Source organism: Archocentrus centrarchus, chromosome 1 (genome assembly GCF_007364275.1).
Source record: "Archocentrus centrarchus isolate MPI-CPG fArcCen1 chromosome 1, fArcCen1, whole genome shotgun sequence".
Classification (NCBI taxonomy): domain Eukaryota; kingdom Metazoa; phylum Chordata; class Actinopteri; order Cichliformes; family Cichlidae; genus Archocentrus; species Archocentrus centrarchus.
Window position 1 is genome coordinate 9,449,137 of NC_044346.1, and position 23,059 is coordinate 9,472,195.

The 23,059-nt window shown below is 41.8% G+C and overlaps 2 protein-coding genes across 5 annotated transcripts; one reads left to right on the plus strand and one right to left on the minus strand.

The window, feature by feature from the left end:
• Positions 1-83: 83 nt before the first annotated feature.
• On the minus strand, positions 84-5,242 carry eri2 (ERI1 exoribonuclease family member 2). Its single transcript, XM_030743809.1, has 9 exons — positions 5,020-5,242; positions 4,695-4,756; positions 4,528-4,608; positions 4,298-4,425; positions 4,062-4,218; positions 3,668-3,768; positions 3,238-3,319; positions 3,072-3,160; positions 84-2,711 (listed from the first exon to the last, which is right to left on the minus strand). Exons 1-9 carry the CDS (start codon positions 5,040-5,042, stop codon positions 1,242-1,244), a joined length of 2,193 nt encoding a protein of 730 aa, XP_030599669.1. The 5' UTR covers positions 5,043-5,242; the 3' UTR covers positions 84-1,241.
• rexo5 (RNA exonuclease 5) lies at positions 4,419-22,505 on the plus strand. Of its 4 annotated transcripts, none has more exons than XM_030743789.1 (20): positions 4,439-4,502; positions 6,078-6,204; positions 7,266-7,538; positions 7,727-7,853; positions 7,936-8,047; positions 8,242-8,349; positions 10,800-10,888; positions 11,326-11,441; positions 13,199-13,337; positions 15,041-15,135; positions 15,210-15,312; positions 15,433-15,500; positions 16,555-16,663; positions 16,802-16,918; positions 17,004-17,141; positions 17,254-17,346; positions 17,454-17,814; positions 17,903-18,060; positions 20,841-20,950; positions 21,037-22,505. In XM_030743789.1, the coding sequence occupies exons 3-20, from the start codon at positions 7,288-7,290 to the stop codon at positions 21,104-21,106; spliced, it is 2,364 nt and encodes a 787-aa protein (XP_030599649.1). In that variant the 5' UTR covers positions 4,439-4,502; positions 6,078-6,204; positions 7,266-7,287; the 3' UTR covers positions 21,107-22,505. The 4 variants fall into 4 exon arrangements, with proteins under 4 accessions (XP_030599656.1, XP_030599649.1, XP_030599634.1 ...); XM_030743781.1 differs by lacking the exon at positions 4,439-4,502 and adding an exon at positions 5,402-5,507; XM_030743796.1 differs by lacking the exon at positions 6,078-6,204 and having other exon boundaries at positions 4,419-4,502.
• The last annotated feature ends 554 nt before the right edge of the window (positions 22,506-23,059 follow it).

Below are 23,059 nucleotides of genomic sequence, written 5' to 3' on the forward strand. Positions count from 1 at the left end.
TATCTTTATTATTATTAAATATTTTAATTAATCACATTTAAAAGTATATTTAATATATACACAAAACAAAATAATTGCTCTTTTGAGTGGCCATTGTTGGAGATCAATACAGTAATGAAAGCATTTAGTCTTATGACAGCAAAAATACTTAATTTAATGAGTTAATTTACAGTGAGAGTCGGAATAAATCCTGTTCATAATTTTATGGACAGAACTTCTAGGCGTAGCTAAGGGGCAGATGGCTTCCACTTTGGTGGCCTCAGAATCTCATCTCTGCTTTCTGCAGATGATGCAGTCCTGTTGGCTTCATCAGGTGATGCCTCCAGCTTGCACTGCAGCGGTTTGCAGCCAAATGTGAACTGGTAGGTATGAGAATTAACACCTCTAAGTCTGAGGCCATGGTCCTCAGCTGGAAAAGGGTGGAGTGCTCATTCTGAGTCAGGGATGAGTTGCTGCCCCAAATGGAGGAGTTTAAGTATTTCGGAGTCTTGTTCCCAAGTGATGGGAGAGGAGAACGGGAGACTGACAAACAGATTGGGGCTGCAGTAATGCAGACCCTGTACCAGTCAGTAGTGGTGACGAGAGAGCTGAACATAAAAGTGAAGCTGTCTATTTACCGGTCAAGTCTACATCCCTGCCCTCACCTATGGCTACGAGCTTTGGGTAGTGACTGAAAGAAAGAGATCGCAGATACAAGCAGCAATGAGCATCCTTTGAAGGGTGGATGGCCACTCCCTTTGTGATAGGGTGAGGAGTGCAGTCATTCAAGAGGGGCTCAGAGAAGAGCTGCTACGCCACATCGAAAGGAGCCAGTTGAGGTGGTTCGGGCATCTGACTGGAATGTCTCCTTGGTGAGGCGATCCGGGAGAAGGCCCGGGGGCAGACCCATGAGCCACTGGAGAGATTATATCTTACCTGGAGGAACGCCTCGGTGTTCCCCTGGATAAGATGGAGGAAGTGGCTGGGGAGAGGAAGGTCTGGGCTTCTCTGTTTACGCTGCTGCTCCCGTGACCCAGCCCCGGATAAGCGGAAGAAAATAGATGGATTTATAGTGACTTGAGACAGATAAAGCAATTTAATTGGTTATAAATTTGATAGATGACAATTAGTGAATCAATAATTTCAGAATTTAGAATGTCAGTTAAATAAAGGCTTTAATTTGTATGTGCCACATATATACTTCACCCTGAAAATGTCATAATGCCAATAACACTAATGCATGATGGAGCAAATGGAGGATATTAATAGCTTTTTCTTAGCAATGACCTGTGGGGTGGATGATGGGATAGAGTGGAGTTGATCTGACAGAGTGAAACAGAGGATCCGACAGCAGGAGCGGCAGCTGAACTGCTCTTCATCACGGCCGACTCCCACTTAAAAAACTCGCACCCTTTCTCCATCCTGCCCCTGCTGCCTGAGCGGCGCACTGGGCAGCAATAAAACCCTCGACCGTGGTTTGGACCGCCATTTGACACGACCTGTCGCTTTGCACGACGGCCACACGCGCACAGTGGGGAAGTGATCTTCTGCGCTCCTCTCATGGAAATGGTGGAACGGTCGGCACAGGAGAGTGTGTTGGTTGACAAAGAGGAGAGGACACCTTTAGAGGCGTGCAGAGAGCCACGGGAGGAAGGATGTGAGGGAGCTGTGGCTTGTTTTGTTGTCTCGGTGTAGATGGTAAAGGAGGACCTCAGAGTCTCTTTGTGATTTGAGATTTGTGCGTTGACAGATTTTGACCTGACAAAGGATGTATTAGGAGTGAAGATCTTTTCTGGGACAAAAGGCTTAGGCCTAATTGAACAGCTTTTATTGTGACCATAAGATGTTTCTTGAAGTTGTAGCGAGGTTCTAAGTCCTGTTTTGCACTGATTTGATTTACCAAAGTTAACAGTTTTAGGCACAGCAAAATAAGCATCTGACTCTGAGGACATCATTTCTGTTGTGTGATTGGAGACATAAACATGAGATTTTTTAACTTGACTGGTCACAGAAGAATCTGTGGTAATCTTTTGCACTTTAGAGCCCTTTCCTCCTGATTCTCTCATCTCACTGAATGTGAGCTGATTTCCTGCTGAATGGTGCTGTTCCCTCTCACAACATCCACTATTAAAATCAGGTATGTATCCTGTATCACATCCATTGTCTGCTTCATTAATAGCTTCATCACCCTCCAACACCACATCATCATATGAGCCACACCTCTCCTCTGTTTCCGCTACCAGTTCTGCACCCTCCTCTTTCTCCGTGCATCCTAACATTGCTTCTGTCCTTGAGGCCCAGTTTGGTGGAGGTAGAATTGAAAAGCAGCTCACGGTAGTGGGACACAGAACAAGACTGTTATTGTTATTCTGCGGAGAAACACAGTTTGTCATAACTGAGGAGGAAAGGCTAGGGGCAGCCTCTGCTGTGACTGATCTCCTGCCATGCCCCAGTAGCTGCGCTGCTGCACCGTTCAGAAGCGTCTTTGGTGAGATCAGGCTTTGACAGATTTGAGCAGATTCATGAATCGAGCTTGGTTTTTCCTTTGCATTGGTGTTTCGAGCAATTTCCTCTGGGCGTGGTAGCTTTTGACAAACTTTGAGAGGAATTTTAAATGATGAGGGTTTGCTAGTGGTGAGTGTGCTTTCCTTTTTAATACTGTTGGGTTTTTCTTTCTTCTTGTCTGCAGGACCAGTAATGTTTTCAAACACTGGTTTGACCATGACTGGGGTCTACAGGAAGAAGACCAGATATTAAATCAGTAACTCAAAAGATGAAACCCATATTTAAATCGTGCTATGAAATTAATTCTGGCAACAGTTCCTTTGAGTTACATACTTAGTTATAATGCTGTCTTCTCTCTTAACACAAAAAATACATCAAACTTAAAAGCAGATATAACTTTTATTAAAAAAAAAAAAAATCTAAATCAAAACATTTAGAAATGTCTACAATGAAAATGTTTTTACACAGAGCAAGCTTCATCCTTCATCTCACTATGTTCATAGAGCTTTTAAATTTGGAAGTTGAGGAGGGATGCTCAGCTTTCCGGAGTTGGTGTTCATTAAGGGCACTACTGGACGGCCACTCACCCGCTCCAGGCTCCTAGTAATCTTCATTATACACCCATCCCTCATCATTCTTGCTGCCAGCTGAGCTGTGTTTCGGGCATCATCTAAACCTAAAGGGAGAAAACAGAGGGGTTTAGGTTCAGGATGCTGTGTAATATAGAATTATCTAGACTTATTGATTATATACCTGAATGTTCCCTGCCCGAAAACTGTATTCCAAGATCCTGAAGTGCCCCGTTCAGGCCTTTGGGTTTCCTGTTGTAAAAAAGCTGGAAATACACACACACAAAAAAAAGTTAGAGACACAACATGAGCAGAGATGTGATTAGAGTGAATCAGATCAATTCCAGTCGTTTATAAAGTATAAAACCCAAATAGTTTGTATGTTTAAACCATCTTAAAAGAAAATATTTGCTCCATTTACTATGTTTACCTAGTTTCACATCACTGCAATTTCAATATATTTTGGCTTTTGAAGTCATGCTCACTTAAATCTGTATGATACTCTTTTCGCTGCTACCTTAAAATTTACACTATTTTAAATTTTTTATGCTTTAATAAAACATACAATAAGCAAAGAAGCCTGAAAAACCACAGAAGTCAAAAGTGACGCTTACCCTGTATGTGCTTCTCAGGTCTATCCAGCTGTTGAGAACATCAGGTTTATGAAGCTGTTTGCGTTTACACTCATACTGCAGACAAACTCCAAGATCCCAGTCTGATATGCAGCACAGATGGAGGAACACTGAATTAAGTGCGTTTTCACTCGTTTTATACCATTTAATAGCTCAAGAGTTTCAATAACTGCATTGAGTGAGGCAGACTTAATGCACCTCTGTAGTTGATTTGAAAATAAAAAGAATTATGCCTGATGCTTTGTATAATTTTTTTCCTCCCACATACATACACACAAAAAAAGATCTCCTTCATTGAGACCATGGTGGTTTACCAGAACCAAGTTATGGCAATGCTGAGTTTACACAGATATAGACAACTACAAAGAACTTGTACCTGACCATGTGAGGAAAGTACATAGTTTTTGAGAAGGTGCAGAACATCTCTGGTCTTTCTTGGCAAAGACCATTCCCATTTCAAATTGAAGGTTTTGCAGCCAGCGGCTGAACCGTGAGAGACAGATCTGAAGTGGGATCCCTGCTTCAACTTGCGTCTGTGTGAGAGAGAAATAAAATCAGTTGTAATGTAAGGCAGCGCATGTTGGTAGCTTTAAAGATATATGCTGCAGACACCTGTGTAATCCCAGTCAGTTCAGTGCAGAACTCAGACAGGATGGGGTGCTCCTGAGGCTGAACATAAGCGTGAAACTCAGACTCCACCTCCCCTGTGGACGTGCTCAGCAGAACGGCAGGAAACTCGACTACAGGGAGGGACGAAAAGAGAAGATGGACCAATGTTAGCACAATAGGGGCAACAAAGGATCGGGAAACGTGAATGGTACTGTAAAATCTGTGTTACTTACTAATTTCTTGGCTGTAGTTATTTTTCTCTCTCCAACAAGTGGACTCAAAGTCAATCACAATCAGATATGAAAATACTTGATCTGAAATAAACAGACAGTTTTCACAGCCATGCTCCAATGTAAAAATAAGCTGTCAAACAAATCAGATCTGAACATGACATACTCACTTGATACCACAGATTTTTTTGAGACAGAGGATTTACTCCGCTGTCTCAATAATCCTAATTCCCTGTGAAGGATGGCAGAGAAGAGTGCGTGTAAAGCAACATGGCCCAACCTTGTATGTACAGGCTGCTACAACGAACTAAAACTACACTTTTAACTGGCCACTGTGTTCGTGAAGATGCATTTGTAACATTTACGTAAAACAAAACTGAAAATTTTAACTTCTAACCTGCAAAAATTTAAATATTCGCCGTTTTTACGGCACGTTTCATTGTCCGGTTTGTTTGTGTTAGCGGGTTAGCCAGCAAACAGGATAAATTTACTTACTTAGCCAGTTTCTTTGTGGACATAGCTGCTATTTAATGTTGCCACGGTGAGATTTTTGCTACTGTCTTCATAGGAGAAACCGTGAACTATCACAGGATTGTTTTTTCTCCAGCGTTAAATGGAAAACAGCGAATTCCCGCTGTAGCTTTCAAAACGGCATCTTTAGTTCCGAGCTCGATTATTTAAGCCTGCAAGTCAGCGGACTCCACTGCAAAGACAAAAGTAGTCGAGCTGCTGTTGCGGTTTAACGACTTCCTTTCAAAATAAAAGACCTGTTAACTCTCACCGCGTTCAATTTTAGTTACATGCACATAACCCCGGCTACTCGTGTTTTATTTTTAAAGTTACAGACCGGAAGTACTGTTAGTGTCTTTTTGTTTTGTTTGCTCTTGCGTGCCAAAACTAATAACGCGTGCTTTAGCCATGTGTTACTAACTACGGGCAGTGGTGGAACACATCATTTTGGACCCAACTGGACCCATAACATGGTATTTATACATTTTTACGCTTATTACAGTTCTCATGTGCATACTGGACTTTAAAATAGTGTAAAAGTATAAATATATACTAAAAAATTCAGCTAGCTTGGGGTTTCCTGTGTAACTATTACTCTAATATGAACCATAAACTAACCAGAGAGAGAAGAAGAAGGTCGTCCAGTGAAGCAACATCTGGGAGTAGGTATTTTACAAAAATTTTCATTATTTCCAGTTACATATGAAACCCATGCAGATAGAAAGAGCATGGAAAAAAATTACATTTGATAACAAAACCACACTAACAGCACACATAATAATGAAGTTACACCCGATTAACTACTCCGTTAGCATGTGATGATATATCATACATTGATGTATAATCAAAACTGTGATCTCAAACTTCATTACTCGCAGAAAAGTTAGCATTTTTTCCTCTGACTTATAATCAATATTTGAATGAAATTTTCAGCAAATAGAGACAGATGTATGGCAAACAGAAAAATAAGAGGTATAACAAACAGAATAGTTTAATTTTGTCTAAACTTTTTTTTCATTTGTTGTTGTTGGCTGCCATGGAAGGTTGCTTTGACAAAGGACTCTCTGGAGCTTGAAAAAGGCGACTGGACTTCTTTTTGTTTCTTGAAGACGTTTCACCTCTCATCCGAAAGGCTTCTTCAGTTCTCAACCAAATAGTGGAGAGACCCAGGTATTTAAACCCCTGAGGGCGTAGTCCCCTGGAGGTGGTTATGACCCTCTATTGATCATGTGCTTGAACACATGTGCCCAGGTGTGAAGGGGGCGTGGGTCATATTTAATCAGTGGTTTCAGTTGAAACCAACTTAGGACTCCGCTCCATTGTTTCCTGTGGCCTATTGAGGTCACTGGAACAAAGGTGTGAATGGGGGTTGAGACGTCTGGGAAGGGAGCTCAGGACAGCACTGTAAGCGGGGGAAAGTTGGTGACGTAATCCACCTCCTCTGTTCAATGATGGTTGTTCACAGTGGACATAGATGGCTTCTTTCACTCCTCTTTCAAACCATCTGTTTTCCCTGTCCAAAAGGACATTTTCCATATGTTATTAAACTACTTTCTGATCAAGAAAGTAGTTTAGATCAAGAAAGTAGTTTTTTCTTTCTGATCAAGAAAACCTGATGAAACTTTAACAGATTTAAGTTGAAACATAAAATTACACGTCCATATACTTTAAATCGATGTCCATTAGTGTTTTGTTAACTTCGGCGAGGTTTTTGAAAAACAACCGTTCAAGACGAAAAACTTGACAGAATGAAAAAAATCGAAAAAGAGGCTGTCCACGGGGGAGTCCCCCTACATTATAGCAAAAAAATCACAGAAAATACACACCTTTGTTTGATCAGAAACCCCGTTTTTGGCAGACCGCTTCAGCGTATTAACCTACAAACAGGCTGCTAGGCTATCATGCAGTGATTGTAACATACCTACTAGGAGTGCTTTAGTTTGTTAAATTGAGCTGAGGATTGCGCTCTTTTTAGTGTAGGTGTTTAAGCTTTACTTGTTTCAGTACCACAACACTGGGTAAAGTGCTGTAAATATAGCATAGTCTTTCTCAATGTTTGACTGAATGTACACTGAGGTTTGATCTCCAGTTCTGCAGAGCAGGGCTGCATTGCTCTGCCCTCACATACAAAACCATCTGAAAAGAACCTACAAACATTGCACATTTACAAAAGAGCAGCAGGGAATCTTGACTGTAATCAAACTCAAATATGTTTTTGGTTTACCTTCCAGTGTAAATACAATCAGCTGGAACATGGAGTCCTCGTCAGTGGCAGCGTGCAAAACAAAGAAAAGAAAAAACAGCACGCACGCAGCTCAGGAGGAGGCTAAGAGATTCAAAACTGAGCAGAGAGGTGATGAGGTGCTGCCGTGTGGACGGGCCTCTTGCTTGCCGAGGCTCTCGGTGTTGCCCGCCCGCCTTCAGCAGCCGGTCACTCTGAATGAACTGACAGAGCTGCTCCAGTATGCTGCTCTCGGGAAAACAGGAGGCATCAAAAAGCCCAGGTAATGGCTGCAGTAATAATGTGTTATCTACACCATCAGCTGTCATCAAAGAATCCTCAGCATCTCAATTATACGGTGCCCCTGTTCTCAGATAATAATAATAATAAGAAGAAAAACTTGACTGATGTGTGTCAAGTCTCAGACTACAGCCCTCACACTTTTTAAAATATCTTTCTTCTCTCTGCTAGTTGGTGCCGTCTCCGCCATCAGAGAAAGATTAAAGGCATAAATGTTGTGATTGTGGAGGGTCTGACGCAGAGTCACTTTTACAAACACTACCTCAGTATGCAACACCTCAGGACCAGCTACACCACTGTAAGTATTCAGCGGGAATGTAAAGTAGTATGAGAAAAATTATATTCATAACACTTAAAAAAAAAAGATCTGCCTTTTTTAGAGGGTCACCTTCACGCCATCATCTGAAGATGTAGCATCGGGAATCTTTTGTAGTAAAGTTCCCAAACAGGACGGTTTGTCTGTCATTAAACCAGAGGAGGAACTGCACGAAGGTGAGAGTCACGTGATGAATGATGAATATCTTATCTGGATATTTCTATTCCTATTATTTTGTGTTCTTAGAAATATTCATCACATTATATTGTAGCATTTAGTGAAAACCATTTTCTCAGGTGTTTTTGTGTTTGCTTGCAACGTTTTTGCTCTCTCTGTACCTATGTATATGTATTTTTGTGCACTGCTTTAGCAATGAAAAATCATCCAATCATCACCATGTTTGGGGCAGAGAGGAGAGGACTAACAGCATATGTTCTCACAGAGGAAGTGATGATCAATAACAAGTACCCTGTTATGGGTGAGGAAGTTTTTAAATATCTATTATGCCTATTAAGTATTACATTTTGGTAAAAAAAAAAAACCCAAATATTTATTCATTGTAAATTATGAGAGGTATCTTTTTCTCTTCATGTAGACATACAGTGGAAGAAATAATTACTTGATCCCCTGATTAATTTGTAGGCTTGCTCTCTTCCAAAGAAATGAACAGGCTCTAATTTTTATGGTAGTTTCATTTTAATGGAGAGAGAGAGAGAGAGAATATCAGCCAAAAATCCAGAAAAACCACTGTGACACTAGATCTCAGTTTGGTCCCCACCTGCAGACACATTGAGTGCTTTCCACCACTGTCCTTATTTCTCACACGTGCCAGCGTCCTCCCCAGCTCTGCTCAGCAGCCTCCTCCCTCTCCTCCTCCCCACTACTATGTAAAAAAGGACACATTCACACCATTACTGCCAAGCTGCCCTACCTCTCCCCTGCAGCCGTGCCCTAAACCGCACCCCACATAAAATTATAAATTGATTTGTGTGTCATTAAATGAAATAAGTATTTGATCCCTTACAGCCCAGCCAGAATTCTGGCTCCCACAGATTGGCTGTGTGTCCATGTGGCGCACAGATTACAGTCAATAAATCAATCACAGATACTCCTGATCTCAAGTTGTTAAAGCACACCTGTTCACACAATCAGTTTCTTCCATTCCAACCTCTCCACCACCACGGGAAACACCAAAGAGCTGTCAAAGGATGTCAGGGACAAGATTGTAGACCTGCACAAGGCTGGAAGGGGCTACAAGACCACCAGCAAAAAGCTTGGTGAGAAGGTGACAGCTGTTGGTGCGATTATTTGAAAATGGAAGGAAGATAAAATGACCGTCATTCACCCTCGGTCTGGAGCTTCATGCAAGATTTTACCTCATGGGTTGAGGATGATTATGAGAAAGGTGTTGAATCAGCCCAAAACTACACAGCAGGAGCTTGTTACTGATCTGAAGGCAGTTGGGACCACAGTCACCAAGAGCACCATTGATAACACGCTACGCTGTAATGGATTGAAATCTTGCAGCACCTGTAAGGTCCACCTGCTCAAGAATGCACTTGTACAGGCCCGTCTTAGGTTTGTGAGTGAACAGCTAAATGATTCAGAGAAGGCTTTGGAGAAATTGCTGTAGTTAGATGAAACCAAAATCGAGCTCTTTGGCATCAACTTGACCCGTCGTGCTTGGAGCAAGAGAAATGCTGAGTATGACCCAAAGAACACCATCCCCACTGTCAAGCACGGAGGTGGAATCATTATGCTTTAGATGTGTTTTCTGTTAAGGGTACAGGATGACTTCACTGTACGGAGGGGCCACTGGATGGGGTCATATACTGTAAAATCTTGGACGAGAACCTCCTTCCCTCAGCCAGAACACTGAAGATGGGTCTTCCAGCATGACAATGACCTAAAACATACTGCCAAGGCAACAAAGGAGTGGCTAAAGAAGAAGCATATTAAGGTCATTAAAATGGAGTGGCCTAGCCAGTCTTCAGACCTCAATCCTATAGAAAATCTGTAGAGGGAGCTGAAGCTTCAGGTTGCCAAGCAGCAGCCAAGAAACCTAAAGGATTCAGAGAGTTCGACCCTGAGATGTGGGCAAACCTGGTGACCGACTACAAGAAATATCTTACAGCTGTGCTTGCCAACAAGGGTTTCTCCACCAAGTGCGAAGTCATGTTTTGCTTAGGGAGCAAAATATGTTTTTTTTTTTCTGGATTTTCTGTTGATATTCTGTTTCTCTCTATTAAAATGAAACTACCATAGAAATTAGAGATGTTCATTTGTTTGTAAGTGAGCAAACTTACAAATTCAGCTGGGGATCAAATAATTATTTCCCTCACTTCTTTTTTTTTTTTTTACTGCTGCCATGGCCATCCTAACAAAAAAAGAAAAACCAGATGTTCTTACTGGGATGAATGAAATTATGGCTGTTTTCACACATGAATCCCAAACTGTCTCACACACTCATCTCTGATGGATCAGGCCCTATTTGAAGTTCACTATGTTGCCCAAGGCTGCTTCAGCATACGAACGGGGAAGCAGCAGTCTAATGTGTGGACAGTATGTTTTTTTTTTAATGTATTTTTTTAAATCTATCTAATTTTGTATTTTGGTGTTTTCGCTATATCGTGGGATTTTGGACCCACATAGAATTTTATATGCTGTTAAAATTACGTAGGTTTAAGAGTGTAGAAAGTGTTTAAGAGCATATAAAGTGTTTATAAGAGAGTGGGAAAAGTTTATAGGAGTGTGGGAAGGGTTTATAAAGCCTTAAAATATATAAATATAATGCCACTACTTCGTGGATTTTCACTTATCGCGGGGGTCTCTGGCGCATAGGCAATGTGATACGTGAGGGATCACTGTAGTGTGGTTGTGGGCTCATTTTCTACCTCCTCACTTCCTGGTTCATTTGTTTTCAAACAGGAATGCCAGGCTTCGAGGAATTCGTGTGCACAGACTGCGTTGACTATGTGACTGACAGTAGCCCTCTCTTTGGAATTGACTGTGAAATGGTGAGAGGCTAAAACATTTTGTCAGCTCCCACTTTCCACGATGGTATCCATTGGCATGCTTTCCAAGTTTAACAAGAGGTGCAAATAACAACCTGTGTGGCACTACACCATATGCTTGTTTATTTGCCCTACCCCAGACTTCTGAAAACCACGTCCTGCCCAAACTGTGGATTAAGGACCGTTTTTTTTAAACCTCTGTAGCACCATATCCATTTCTTTGCCAACTGTTTCCCAGCAGGAAGCTTACAGTTACAGGCTTGTGATCTCACTGACCGTACCTATGGTAACAGCCACAGCAAGTTGCACTTTGTGAAATGAAAAGTAACATCCATAGCATCCATTTGTAGCTTTTCTTCTGCAATGTTTGATATTTCAGTCATTGCATTCACTCTGCTTCTGTGCTAATGGCTCACCGTTATGTTTATATTGTGTTGCAGTGTCTAACCGAAGATGGAAAAGAGTTAACTCGTGTTTCTCTGGTGGACAGTGATGGGAAGTGTTTAATGGATGAGCTGGTGAAACCTCAGAACCGCATTCTCAACTACCTTACCAAGTACGGTCTTTATGGTTTTAAATTTGAATAAATCCTTAAGGTTCACATTATATTTGGACAGGAATCTGTGACAGCGTCATATGTTGCGTCTTATGGACATACACTATATTGCCAAAGGTTTTCACTCACCCTGGGCAGCACGGTGGCATGGTGGTTAGCCCTGTTCCTTCACAGCGAGAAGGTCTGGGTTCGAATCCACAGTGGCTGGGGCCTTTTGCATGTTCTCCCCATGTTTGTGTGGGTTTTCTCCGGGTACTCCGGTTTCCTCCCACAGTCCAAAGACATGCAGTTAGTGGGGTTAGGTTAATTGATGATTCTAAATTGCTCATAGGTGTGAATGGTTGTCTGTCACTAGCCTGTTAGCCCTGCGACCTGTACAGGGTGTACCCTGCCTCTCACCCTAGGACAGCTGGGACCCAGTCCCGCCGTGACCCTGAAAAAGAATAAGTGGAAGAGAATGGATGGATGGCTGGCATTCACTCACCCATCCAAGTCTTTGTATTCAGGTGTTTCAGTCACTTCCACGGCCACAGGTGTATAAACCAATCACCTAGGCATGCAGACTGCTTCTACAAACATTAGTGAAAGAAAGGGTCACTCTCAGGAGCTCAGTCAATTCCAGTGTGGTATCATGATAGGATGCCACCTGTGCAACAAATCCAGTTCTGAAATTTCCTCACTACTAAATATTAGACAGTCAGCTGTTAGTGGTATTATAGTAAAGTGGAAGCGATTGGGAATGACAGCAACTCAGCCATGAAGTGGTAGGCCATGTAAAATCTCAGAGCGGGGTCAGCAGATGCTGAGCCACATAGTGAACAGAGGTCACCAACTTTCTACAGTCAATTGCTACAGACCTCCAAACTTCATGTGGCCTTCAGATTAGCTCAAGAACAGTGCATAGAGAGCTTCATGGAATGGGTTTCCCTGGCCGAGCAACTGCATCCAAGCCTTACATCACCAAGCGCAATCCAAAGCGTCGGATGCAGTGGTGTAAAGCATGCTGCCACTGGACTCAAGAGCAGTGGAGATGTGTTCTCTGGAGTGATGAATCCAACATCTCTGTCTGGCAAATCCTATGGATGAATCTGGGTTTGGCGGTTGCCAGGAGAACAGTACTTGTCTGACTGCATTGTGCCAAGTGTAAAGTTTGGTGGAGGGGGGGGTTATGGTGTGGAATTGTTTATCAGGAGTTGTGCTCAGCCCCTTAGTTCCAGTGAAAGAAACTCTTAATGCTTCAGCATTAATTTCATGCTCCCAACTTTGTGGGAGCAGTTTGGGGATGGCCCCTTCCTGTTCTAACATGACTGCACACCAGTGCACAAAGCAAGGAAACGTAAGGACATGGATGAGAGAGTTTGGTGTGGAAGAACTTGACTGGCCTGCACAGAGTCCTGACCTCAACCTGATAGAACACCTCTGTGATGAATTAGAGCGGAGATTGTGAGCCAGGCCTTCTCTTCCAACATCAGTGTCTTACAAATGTGCATCTGGAAGAATGATCAAAAATTCCCATAAACACTCCTAAACATTGTGAAAAGCCTTCCCAGAAGAGTTGAAGCTGTTATAGCTGCAAAGGGTGGGCTGACATCATATTGAACTCTTTGATTAAGAATGGGATGTCACTCAAGTTCATATGTGTGAAGGCAGATGAGTGAATACTTTTGGGAATATTGTGTATATTTATTGTTCTGTCCTACATTTTAGTTTCTGATAAAACATTTCTTTTTCCAACACTGGTTGGTATCTCCTGATAGATTCTCTGGAATCACCCATGCAATGTTGCGACCAATCACAACCACCCTGCAGGATGTTCAAGAAGTGCTTATTAGGATTTTGCCACGTGATGCAGTTCTCGTGGGCCATTCTCTCAACCATGACCTCATAGCTTTGAAAGTGAGTGATTTTTTTCAAACTGCTCACCCTCATATAAAGCTTGGCATATTTTCATTGAAAATTTAGACACATGTCTCTTGTAAAACTTGTATCTGTAGCTTTTAAAGTCAGTATATGTATTCATCTGAGAATGAATACGCAGAATCTGTAGACCAGTGACAAGATTTGTTTTAGTCGGCGTGTAGTCCAAGCAGTATTGACCAATCAGTCCACGAGGAGAGAAAAAGATAGAAGGCATTTGCTGAAATGCAATCTCAAAGCTATCAGCTGTGGTTTGATGATAATTTAGCTCTTTATTAACTTTTTAAAAATTTGTCTGCACACATAAACAGGAAGTTTTGAACTAGATATCTGTTATCTTGGCTGCACGAAAAGCCCTGAAAATTGGCTGTTATCCCCAGAAACTAAACCAGCAGACTGTCCAATGGGCTGTCTGAATGTGGTGTGCTGAGTAGGCGACAAAAGCAGCTTAGACACCTACCTCAATTCCCTCGGGCCTGAAAGAAAGAAACAAACGAGTTAATTCTCAATGCCAGGCCGCAACACAGTCTGATTAATAAAGTCTGGTTATCTGCTTAATGCTTGCAAAAGTTTGCTGGCTTTTATTTTCATTAATTATTAAGGACATTATAAACCAGGACTCTGCTGAATCATGCATTATTTTCATTGGAGGGTAAAACCTTTGCTGGCTTCCTCCCAGCAAAGGTTTTACCCTCCAGTTAAACCATATACAGCTCAGGAGGTTACATGTTTAGCTCTTAGTAAGTGTTCTGTTGTGAATACTTTCCATGGAGTGAAATTTTATCAATTTGAGTGGTTAGTTAGACTGACTGGGAAAGTGCTACATAAATACCCTGTCCTTGTATAATTTATCATGTCCTGCTCCTTCACTGGACGTCTTCTTGACTCATGCCCTACCTGCAGGGGAGGGAGCGCACCCTGTGTCCTTTTAACCAAACAACTGAGACTTTAAAATAAAGACTGAGTGAGTCTGAGGCAATGGGAATATGCTATTTGCTCATACATTTGTAACCATTTACTCATAAGAATAAACTGGTAAAAAGAAAGCACACTAAGATTTTAGGCATCAGGACGTAAAAAATAAGCTGGTTTGAGCAGGTCCCAGCAGGGAACAGATGTTTTTTTAGTATATTCCTACAAGTAAAACCTTAGAACTGAAAAAGTATGCACTTACTTTTTCACACGACTGTATGTGCTGGCTGTCTGCTGTAAGAAACATAAGGTTAATTGAACATGTCCAATAGAGGCTTCACCTTTCCCAGGCCACAGTTGTAAATAAGAACATGTTCTTAATCTGTCTGCCTGGTTAAATAAAGGTTTAAAATAAAATAAAATAAATAAACTTGAACAAAAACATGAGTTAGGTGTAATAGTCCACAGTGAGAAATGTTTTTTTTTATTTCATGGCTCACAAAAAGAAAGGGAAAAAAAAAACTGTGAGCAGGATATTGGCAATGTCAGCTGGTTATTGTATCAAAAATGTTAGAACATCATCATCTCAACTCAGGTAAAGAAGAACATCAGACTGATTTTGTTCCATCCATCCATTTGCTTCTGCTTATCCCTTTATTCCAGCAGTATTGATATCCTGTGATTTTGGAGAAAATCTCTTCAAAGAAAGATATCAGTTTTTTCATTAATGTGAAGTTGTAAACCACACTGTGCCTGTGCCCTCCCTGCAGCTCATCCACAAGCATGTAATTGACACGTCACTGCTGTACAAGAGGGATTTTTATCATCGCTTTAAGCTCAAGGTTCTGACCGAGACCATACTGAAGTGAGTTCTTGTTTTCTCTCTGAGTCTCTCTCACCAGCTGTGATCAATAACTTAATTTTCCAATTTTATTCCAGGAGGCAAATTCAAACGGAAGATATGTTGGGTCATCATCCCACTGAGGATGCTCTGGCAGCCCTGGAGCTGGCCCAGTACTTCATCAAAACAGGACCTCTCCAGGTAGGAAATCATAAAGGTATATACACACACACACACACACACACACACACACACACACACACACACACACACACACACACACAGCAATAATCTAATCTAATTTTCTGTGCTGGCTGTCAGGTTTTAAAGATTCACGGGAAAGAGCTGTGGGGAGTAACAGAAGAAGAGGAGTCCTCAGACAGTCACAGGTACATGTTAAACAGTCTCTGTACTCTGTATGCAGGTCAATCCATAACCCGTGTGTTTGGGTATGCTTCAAAAGAAAAACAAAACATGGGTTTGCATGGGACGCATAAGGCCAGGCTCTGATTACTCGTCCACCCTTTCTTCCTTATCTCTCTGTCTAAAACCCACTCACAGCAGAGGGTGCAGGTTCTCTCATAGCCAGGCTGTAAGGCTGAAGCCTGCATTAGCAAACATAGCAAACTCGATGTAGCCTGTAAGCAGAATGTAACTCAGGAAATTAACATGCACTGAGCACACTGCGCTCAGCTGCTGCTGTTATATATAATTTAAGGTCAGATAACTTAAAAATGGCACTACTTGTCATTTACTGAGAGAAACAGGAGAAAACCCTGCCTGAATAAACTCAATCTGCTGTATTCAGTTTCAAGGTGATAGCTGGAGTGGGTGAGATGGAAGAGAAGTGTATAAAATGGAATTGTAGAATTTGTGTTGCAGGTCAGGTCAAGTAGTTAATTTCCACATATTTTGCAGGTGTGGATTGGCTCTTATAATGGGTCTGGTATTATAAAATCCTGATATGTGCCCCTCTACTCTGTGCTCATTTCATGTTCACGCTGAGTTGGGTGAACTGTGTCTTTTTGGTCTCCATGTTAAGGCAGTGTATTTCACACCTAAAAATTGAGCATTTGAAGAAATGTGGATTTTAAAACATGATGTAAACCTCCTAAGATGCATTAAGCGTGTCAGGAACGACCGCTTTGACACACACTGTTCTCTTAATGGGTATTTACACAGTGTCAGTCTATTTTGAGTCAGTCCTGGTCTCATTACTCTGTCTTTGTTTGTGTTTGGCTCATATTTTCATGATTTTTGACTTCCCACTCAGTCGCTGCAGTTACCATGAAGGCATTTATAAGACTGAACGCCTCCCTGAAAATCTCAAATGAGGAAACAAATGAAAGCATCAAAATACTGGGGATGGATTTAGTTGTTCATTCCCTCGTTCGTGCGCTGATCCTGCTGTTGACAGATCCTCTGTCCTTCCGTCTTGTGCAGGTTATCTGACGTACTACGGGCACTTGGCCATTCAGCGGCCTTTTTAGGAAAAGATTCTGATGTCGCATCCAGTCAGTCCAGTCACCAGTGGTGCAAGTCAGACAAAGAGGTATAAAAGTGAGCTGTTCTATTCTGTGTAATCTGATTAACCTGAACCCCCCCCAAAGCTTACAATATTAGTTATTTGATATTAGCAACACCTTTCTAAATGCTTTCTCCTTTGCTTCTGTAACTGTACCCCCCCAAGGTGCTGGAATCTTTCCGGAATCAGAAAAAGTGTCCGTTCTTCTGCGTCCTCCAGTTTCCAACCATGTCAAACCATCTGAAGAGTTGCTTCCCTCACCAGCAGCAGCACCATCAGAACGTGAGGCATTTATCCAGCGCTTTGTATCATTTTGGAGGCTTTCGTATGCGTTTATAATTTATTGCATGTCTATTTAATCCTGCAGGTTTGTGCACGACTTCAGGACATGTGTGTAGTGTTTGCTGGGCCGTTCCCCACAGGTTTCTCTGATAGAGAAGTGAAGCAGCTGTTCTGTTGCTGTGGAGCAGTTCGAAAAGTCAAGATGTTGAACACGAGCGTCAGGGTATGCATCACTTTATTTGTTTCACTGATTCACTGTAAAACTAGAGCTGTGAAATTCTTCCCTGTTTCCCTGAAATGTGCTTTCCTATATTTTTTGAATGTTTGATCTCCAGGTTCACGCAGAGGTTGAGTTTGAGCTGCTGGAGGGAGCAGTGCTGGCTGTAAAAACTCTGAATGGGCTTAATGTGCTGGGGCAGACCATCAAGGTAGCTCTCTTCCTATTTGTTTATTTCCTTCTGTTATTTATTCCCTTTGCAGTGCAATTACACCCACATTTTTGTACACTGTTGTCCAACTACGTTTTATCTTCTAGGTACAGAGACCAGTGGATGAGTCAATGCTAGACCTGGATGTGACTCTTGAAGCACTGATGGGTGACACTCTGAATGCCTGTCACCTCTATGCTGTTGAAGTGAACCCCAGTATGGCTGAGTCTGTCAACATTTCCACAAAGGTTAATGGGCATATGTCAGATGCTGAACGCTTAGATCTCAATCCTGTCAAAACAGTAAACGGGTTGCCACCAGCTAAAGTGTACAAATGGTTGCATCTCAATACCTTTAAATCTGAACTGTCTGAGGAGTCAGTCAGAGAGACATTTGGTCACTTTGGAACAGTGGAGAGAGTCATCCTGTCTGCCAAACCTCAGAAATCCACAGGACATGCATGCATAGGTAAGTTTAAAACTATATTTATCCCTTGTTGCACATGATGTGTGGGACGTTTGCGTACACTTCTGAGTCTAATGTGTGTGGCTGTCAGTGTTTGAGAGTTCAGAGGACAAACGTGCAGCCCTCAGCTCTTCTGAGGATTTGTGGAAGAAGAACTACCTCATCTGTCCGTCCCTGACACCGCTCCACTTGCCTTCATGGATAGCAGCAGAGAATAAGAAGACAGCCCTCATTCACAACAGCGCTGAGGTAAAGAGAAGACTGTATTGATTCCAGCTGGTTATCATCTATATAGGCATGCTCTTTTTTAACTAATCATATGACATGTTTATGTTTTTTTAAAAATATGGCAATAGCAGGGAAATTTGCTTCTTTGTATTTGATGATCTCAGTCTATTCCAGTCTTATGTTCTGCCACAGGATCCTTTACTATATGCTAACATGCTAAATGTTCATAAGAGGCGTGCTATGATAGAATGAGACCTGCTAGTTTAGTGTTACAACCTGAGACATCAAACTCAAGCTTCAGATAGCTTTAAACACTCATTTCATTCTGCTCCTTGGTCTATAAGATGTCACTAATGCTACTTTCCCACCGCCGAGGAGCCAGTTCGCGTGCCAGTGCTCGTGCTGTTCTCAATGAACCAGCGAAACACTTAAAAACGGGCCCGCGTTTCCACCGCGTTTCTGTGAACTGCTCCTTTACGTGTAGGCGGGTCCTCGTCTGGACACGTAAGCCTAAGCGCACAAACGTGGGCGAACACGCTCCCCTTTCTTGTCCTGCAAATACACTTTACGGTCCAAACCAAACTACTGCAGCATCTGTGTGCAGCACAGAGGTAAACACAGACAATGATTAGAGCAAGACGACAAGTACGCACTTTGTGTCCTTTTATCTGTGATATGAACCGATACAAAGCAGCAAGTTCAGCCTTAGAGCCCAACCTGATTCACAGCCGTGAAAATCGCTTCGCTTTTCTCATGTAATACACATGTAAATATGGTAGAAAACTTGATGTTGAGATGGCAGAGTCACGCCCTTCTGCCGCTTTCATCACTCGTTCTTGGTTCGAGACCAGCTAGTTTGCAGGGCCGGAGTTAAACCTGTTTTTCGGCCGAGCACGGAGTGCTTCCGCGGTGGAAAACCCGCCTAACCGTACAAATTAAGGCACCGGAACCCTGTTGGTGGGAAAGAGGCTTCAGAGTAGGTATTCTAGTATGGACTGTTCTAGATTTGAGCACAGAAGCCCCACCCACTTCCTGTCTAACCTTCCGGTTTGTGAGGGGCAGCTAATCAAAAGAAAAGACAGTGTGGCCTGAAAGGAAAAGGAGTTAAAACAACTTGTTTTAGACAGAGGATGGACTTGCAGCCTGCAACAAGGCAGGGATTGCTCATGTAAAGCTAGTCTAGTCGAGTCCATAATAAAAAATTGATCTAGGAATGAACACGATAAGGTCCCCTTGTTGTTTTCTCATGAGTATTGTAACCATCTTGGGTCATGACTCAGTTCTCCAGGATCACGCTCAAAACCACAAACCAAGAGAGGAGAAAGGGAAGACTAAAAGAGGCACAAATATCAGCAAAAACATGAGCTAATTAAGCTTTCAAGTCTTAGAAGAATTATGAATCTCCACAGTCACGTTCCTTTTTGCACACTTTCTGAATGTGTGGTCAGGTTTGTTTTTGTTGAGATTTGTCTAGTAATTTTTTTTTCTTCTGTGCAAAACCAAACTGATCCCAGAATTCACACGGCACATCGGTGCAAAAAAAAAAAAAAAACAGGCCATGAAATTGAAATAACTCTCTGTAGTCTGCTGGGATAAAACTGCAGCCTTGATCTCACAGTATGTCAGGGTTACTCTGAGCAAAGGCCAAGTGACAGCCCCACTGGACTTTAAATTGGATTTAAAAGTCTCTGAGAGAATGAGAAATGGAAAGGTGCTGGGACAAGAACGATCTTAGATGCTTAGATAGCAAAATCTTACAAATTAAGATCTGCTGTAGGTTTGCTGATAACCATAAAGCCCCGTGGTGAGTGTGATAAGCTGCCCTGTGTAATGAGTGGAGTGATAGTATGATGGATGGCATCATGTGATTTCGGGCATGAGCATACAGGGTAGCTCCATAATCAGTGGTGGCCAAAGTACTGACATTCTGTACTTAAGTAGAAGTACAAGTACTTGTGTTAAAAACTACTCTGGTAAAAGTTGAAGTACTGGTTCAACTTCTGTACTCAAGTAAAAGTAAAAAAGTACAGGCTCTGAAATCTACTCAAAGTAAGAAAGTAAAAGTAGCTCCTTGGAGGACGTTTCTTCCTCTTTCTTACATCTTCCTCCATCTGAGTGAAGTTATTTCTCATTCTTTGCTGTCCCTTAAAATACAGCAGCTGTTCTTTTAGCTAGCAGACACACTGTGACAAACTGCACACACTTTTTTTTTGTCCTTTACGTTTTCAGTCATTTATTTTCCTCACCGTTCACACGTGCAGCCTCTATGTAAAGCACAACTTCCTCAGGCTCTTTCCGGTCTCCGAGCGAGCGTTGCAGGAGCCTCTCCCTCTACCGTGTGGGGTGTCTGTTCCCTCCCACTCACCCTGTTGTTGTGATTTCCAAGAAAAAGACGCTCACAATCAAAAGCCGGCTCCCGCACTGACCGGAAATGCAAACGTTTCTCAGACGCATTAAACCTAAAGTAACGAGCTTGTTTTGAAAATGTAAGATGTAAAAAGTACAGATACTTGTGTAAAAATGTAGGGAGTAAAAGTAAAAAGTTGTCAGAAAAATAAATACTCAAGTAAAGTACAGATACCTGAAAAATCTACTTAAGTACAGTAACGAAGTATTTGTACTTCGTTACTGTTCACCACTGTCCATAATCCAAGGTATGATTGGTTGAAATAGATAATGCTTGTTACTGAGTGCTTTTATTTTATATTCCAGTCTCAGCATGGGGTCACTTAATGAGATTTTTCAGAATATTAATGATGTACAGCACATATAATGATGACTCCAATCTTTCGTACGTGTAGGAGCAGCAAATGGACGCCATGATGAGGAAGCTAGACCGCCGTCTGCAGACGCTCTTCAAATCTCTCCCGGCCGGCACTCTGTCTGTGGTTGTGCTATGCGGACACACCAGGTGAGGACTCCCGCAGCGTCGCTGCCTTATTCTGCCCTCCTGTCATACATTTCTGAACTATTTCCTTCCTCTTCTTCCTCCTCTAGCACAAATGGTCACTTTCCTGGACTGTGTCTAATGGAGGTCAAGCAAGATTGTCGAGGAGATGGAGTGTGAAACTGCTGCCGCTCTGTCGGTTCTAGGACGTCTGAACCTGTGTCACCTGGATCAAATGAGATCAGTCCAGTAAAATAAAACTCCAAGTCTGTGGGATTTACTGAGACTCGCTCTGTCTCAGGAATCGTTTTATAGCAGGAGCCTTTTATAGTTTTGTATAATGGAGCGAGTTAAATTCTTGTAACCTTTTTTATGTGTGGATCTAAATGAAATAACTCTGTACCTCTGAGTGTATAATTACTGGAAACATGATATTTGGCATTCCATGAATGAAGGTTTATTGCCATATGGGTGAACAGGTTCACAGTATGAGATGATTTTTTTGAACCTACCTATCCCAGTGTACCTCTTTGTTCTTCTGTTAAAGGTAGCGCCGGGAATATGGCTGCATGACCTTGGACACCTGTCCCCCGTGTTTGTGTTTGCTGAATGGGTGCTCTGTTAACTGCAATTTCCTAGTGGAATGAACAGTATTTGTACATTAAGCTTGCTTCAGTTTATTGTTCAATAATAGAAAGTGAAGAAGGCTCAACACATGCAGAAGAGTAGTTTGGAAGGCTAGCGCACACTATAATTTATGAGGGGAAAATACCCTCAGGCATTATGGTGTATGCTAAAAGATATGATTTCCATTAATGTAGCAGAGTAAATTAAATACAAAACAGATTATTATTGTACTTAGGATATAGGAACTATGAATTTGGGCATTGCACTTAAAATGACTCACATTCATAGACCAAAATTACACAGTAGAGCAGTTGATGTGGTAGAGTACAAATACTTTTGAAAGAAGTAAATATATTCAATTCAATTTTATTTATATAGTACTAAATCACAATAAGGTACGGTAAAGACCCTACAATATATCCACATGAAACTTTAAGGGCTGAAAAAGGTTGGGCATCAGCATACGACTGATCCAGGTTGTTTAATCAGTGTTGTAATTCCAAACTAATAGATCCCAGAATTAATACAGAACATGTGAGCGCCAACGTTGTTTCTTCATTTCACAGCCAAGTTACATTTGCCAGTATTACAAAAAAAAAAAAAAATCAACTATATTAGAAGATTATTTAGACCAAGAAGGAATCACAGCTGACAAGCTCTACAATACAGTAGTGGCAATGTAGAAAATTTGGAGTGACAGTCGGTGAGACCTGACTCCGCTCACTCCTGTGTGAACGATTCGGTTTAAACAAACCTAATCACAACAAAGAAAGCCATTCGGTGAAAATGAAGAGGAATTCTCCCTCAGTGAGTGGAAAATAAAGGTAAGAGGAGAAAAAGCAAAATAATACTAAGTGGAGCATCATAAATCTATAAATATAATGCTACCAGTCTAGCCTCAGCTGTAGGGACCACTCACGTGAATAACTCTCCATCACATGCTCTCTTTTGTTACTTGGTGCAGTTTTACTATTGGCACTAATGGCACTCCATGACATTATTGCTCAGCGTTGGTTATAGAAAAAAATATATTTTGACTTCAGATTGCAATACTTGGTCTGAGTATATGATTGATTTAGTTGATTTAAAAAAAAAAAAAAACAGTAAAACCCCTGCAAACTGAGATTTGCCTCAAAGAGCTCAGATTGGGCACTGGGGAGGCTCAGTGGGTGAGCAGGCGACCACGTATGCCACAAGGCAGCAGTGCAGGGGGCCCAGGTCTGCATCCGACCTGTGGGCCTTTGCTGCATGCCTTCCTCTAACTTTCTCTCCCCACTTTCCTGTATACTATCAAAAAATAAAAATATCTTTAAAACAACCCCCCCCCCCCCCCAGCTCAGATGTGGTTTTCTACTTGGAAATTTTCACATAGCAATCATTTGTACTTACAAGGTTGATGGCTCAAAAGATGGAAACAAAAAAAAAAACATGAATTAGAAATAACATTTCACCTCACTCCTATGTACTTAGAGAACAAAGGTAAAGTTTTGCAGGGCTTCATTAAAT

What these genes read in the sequence shown, in the direction of transcription:
- eri2 (XM_030743809.1), bottom strand. Translation starts at nt 5,042, where the DNA reads ATGTCCACAAAGAAACTGGCTAA. An exon ending in ACCTGAGAAGCACATACAGG is followed by an intron (nt 3,320 to 3,667) that starts GTAAGCGTCACT and finishes GTGTATTTCCAG; the next exon opens with CTTTTTTACAACAGGAAACC. An exon ending in TTCGGGCAGGGAACATTCAG is followed by an intron (nt 3,161 to 3,237) that starts GTATATAATCAA and finishes TTCTCCCTTTAG; the next exon opens with GTTTAGATGATGCCCGAAAC.
- rexo5 (XM_030743796.1), top strand. Translation starts at nt 7,288, where the DNA reads ATGGAGTCCTCGTCAGTGGCAGCGTGCAAAACAAAGAAAAGAAAAAAC. An exon ending in GAGTCCTCAGACAGTCACAG is followed by an intron (nt 15,501 to 16,554) that starts GTACATGTTAAA and finishes CGTCTTGTGCAG; the next exon opens with GTTATCTGACGTACTACGGG. An exon ending in GGTGCAAGTCAGACAAAGAG is followed by an intron (nt 16,664 to 16,801) that starts GTATAAAAGTGA and finishes TACCCCCCCAAG; the next exon opens with GTGCTGGAATCTTTCCGGAA.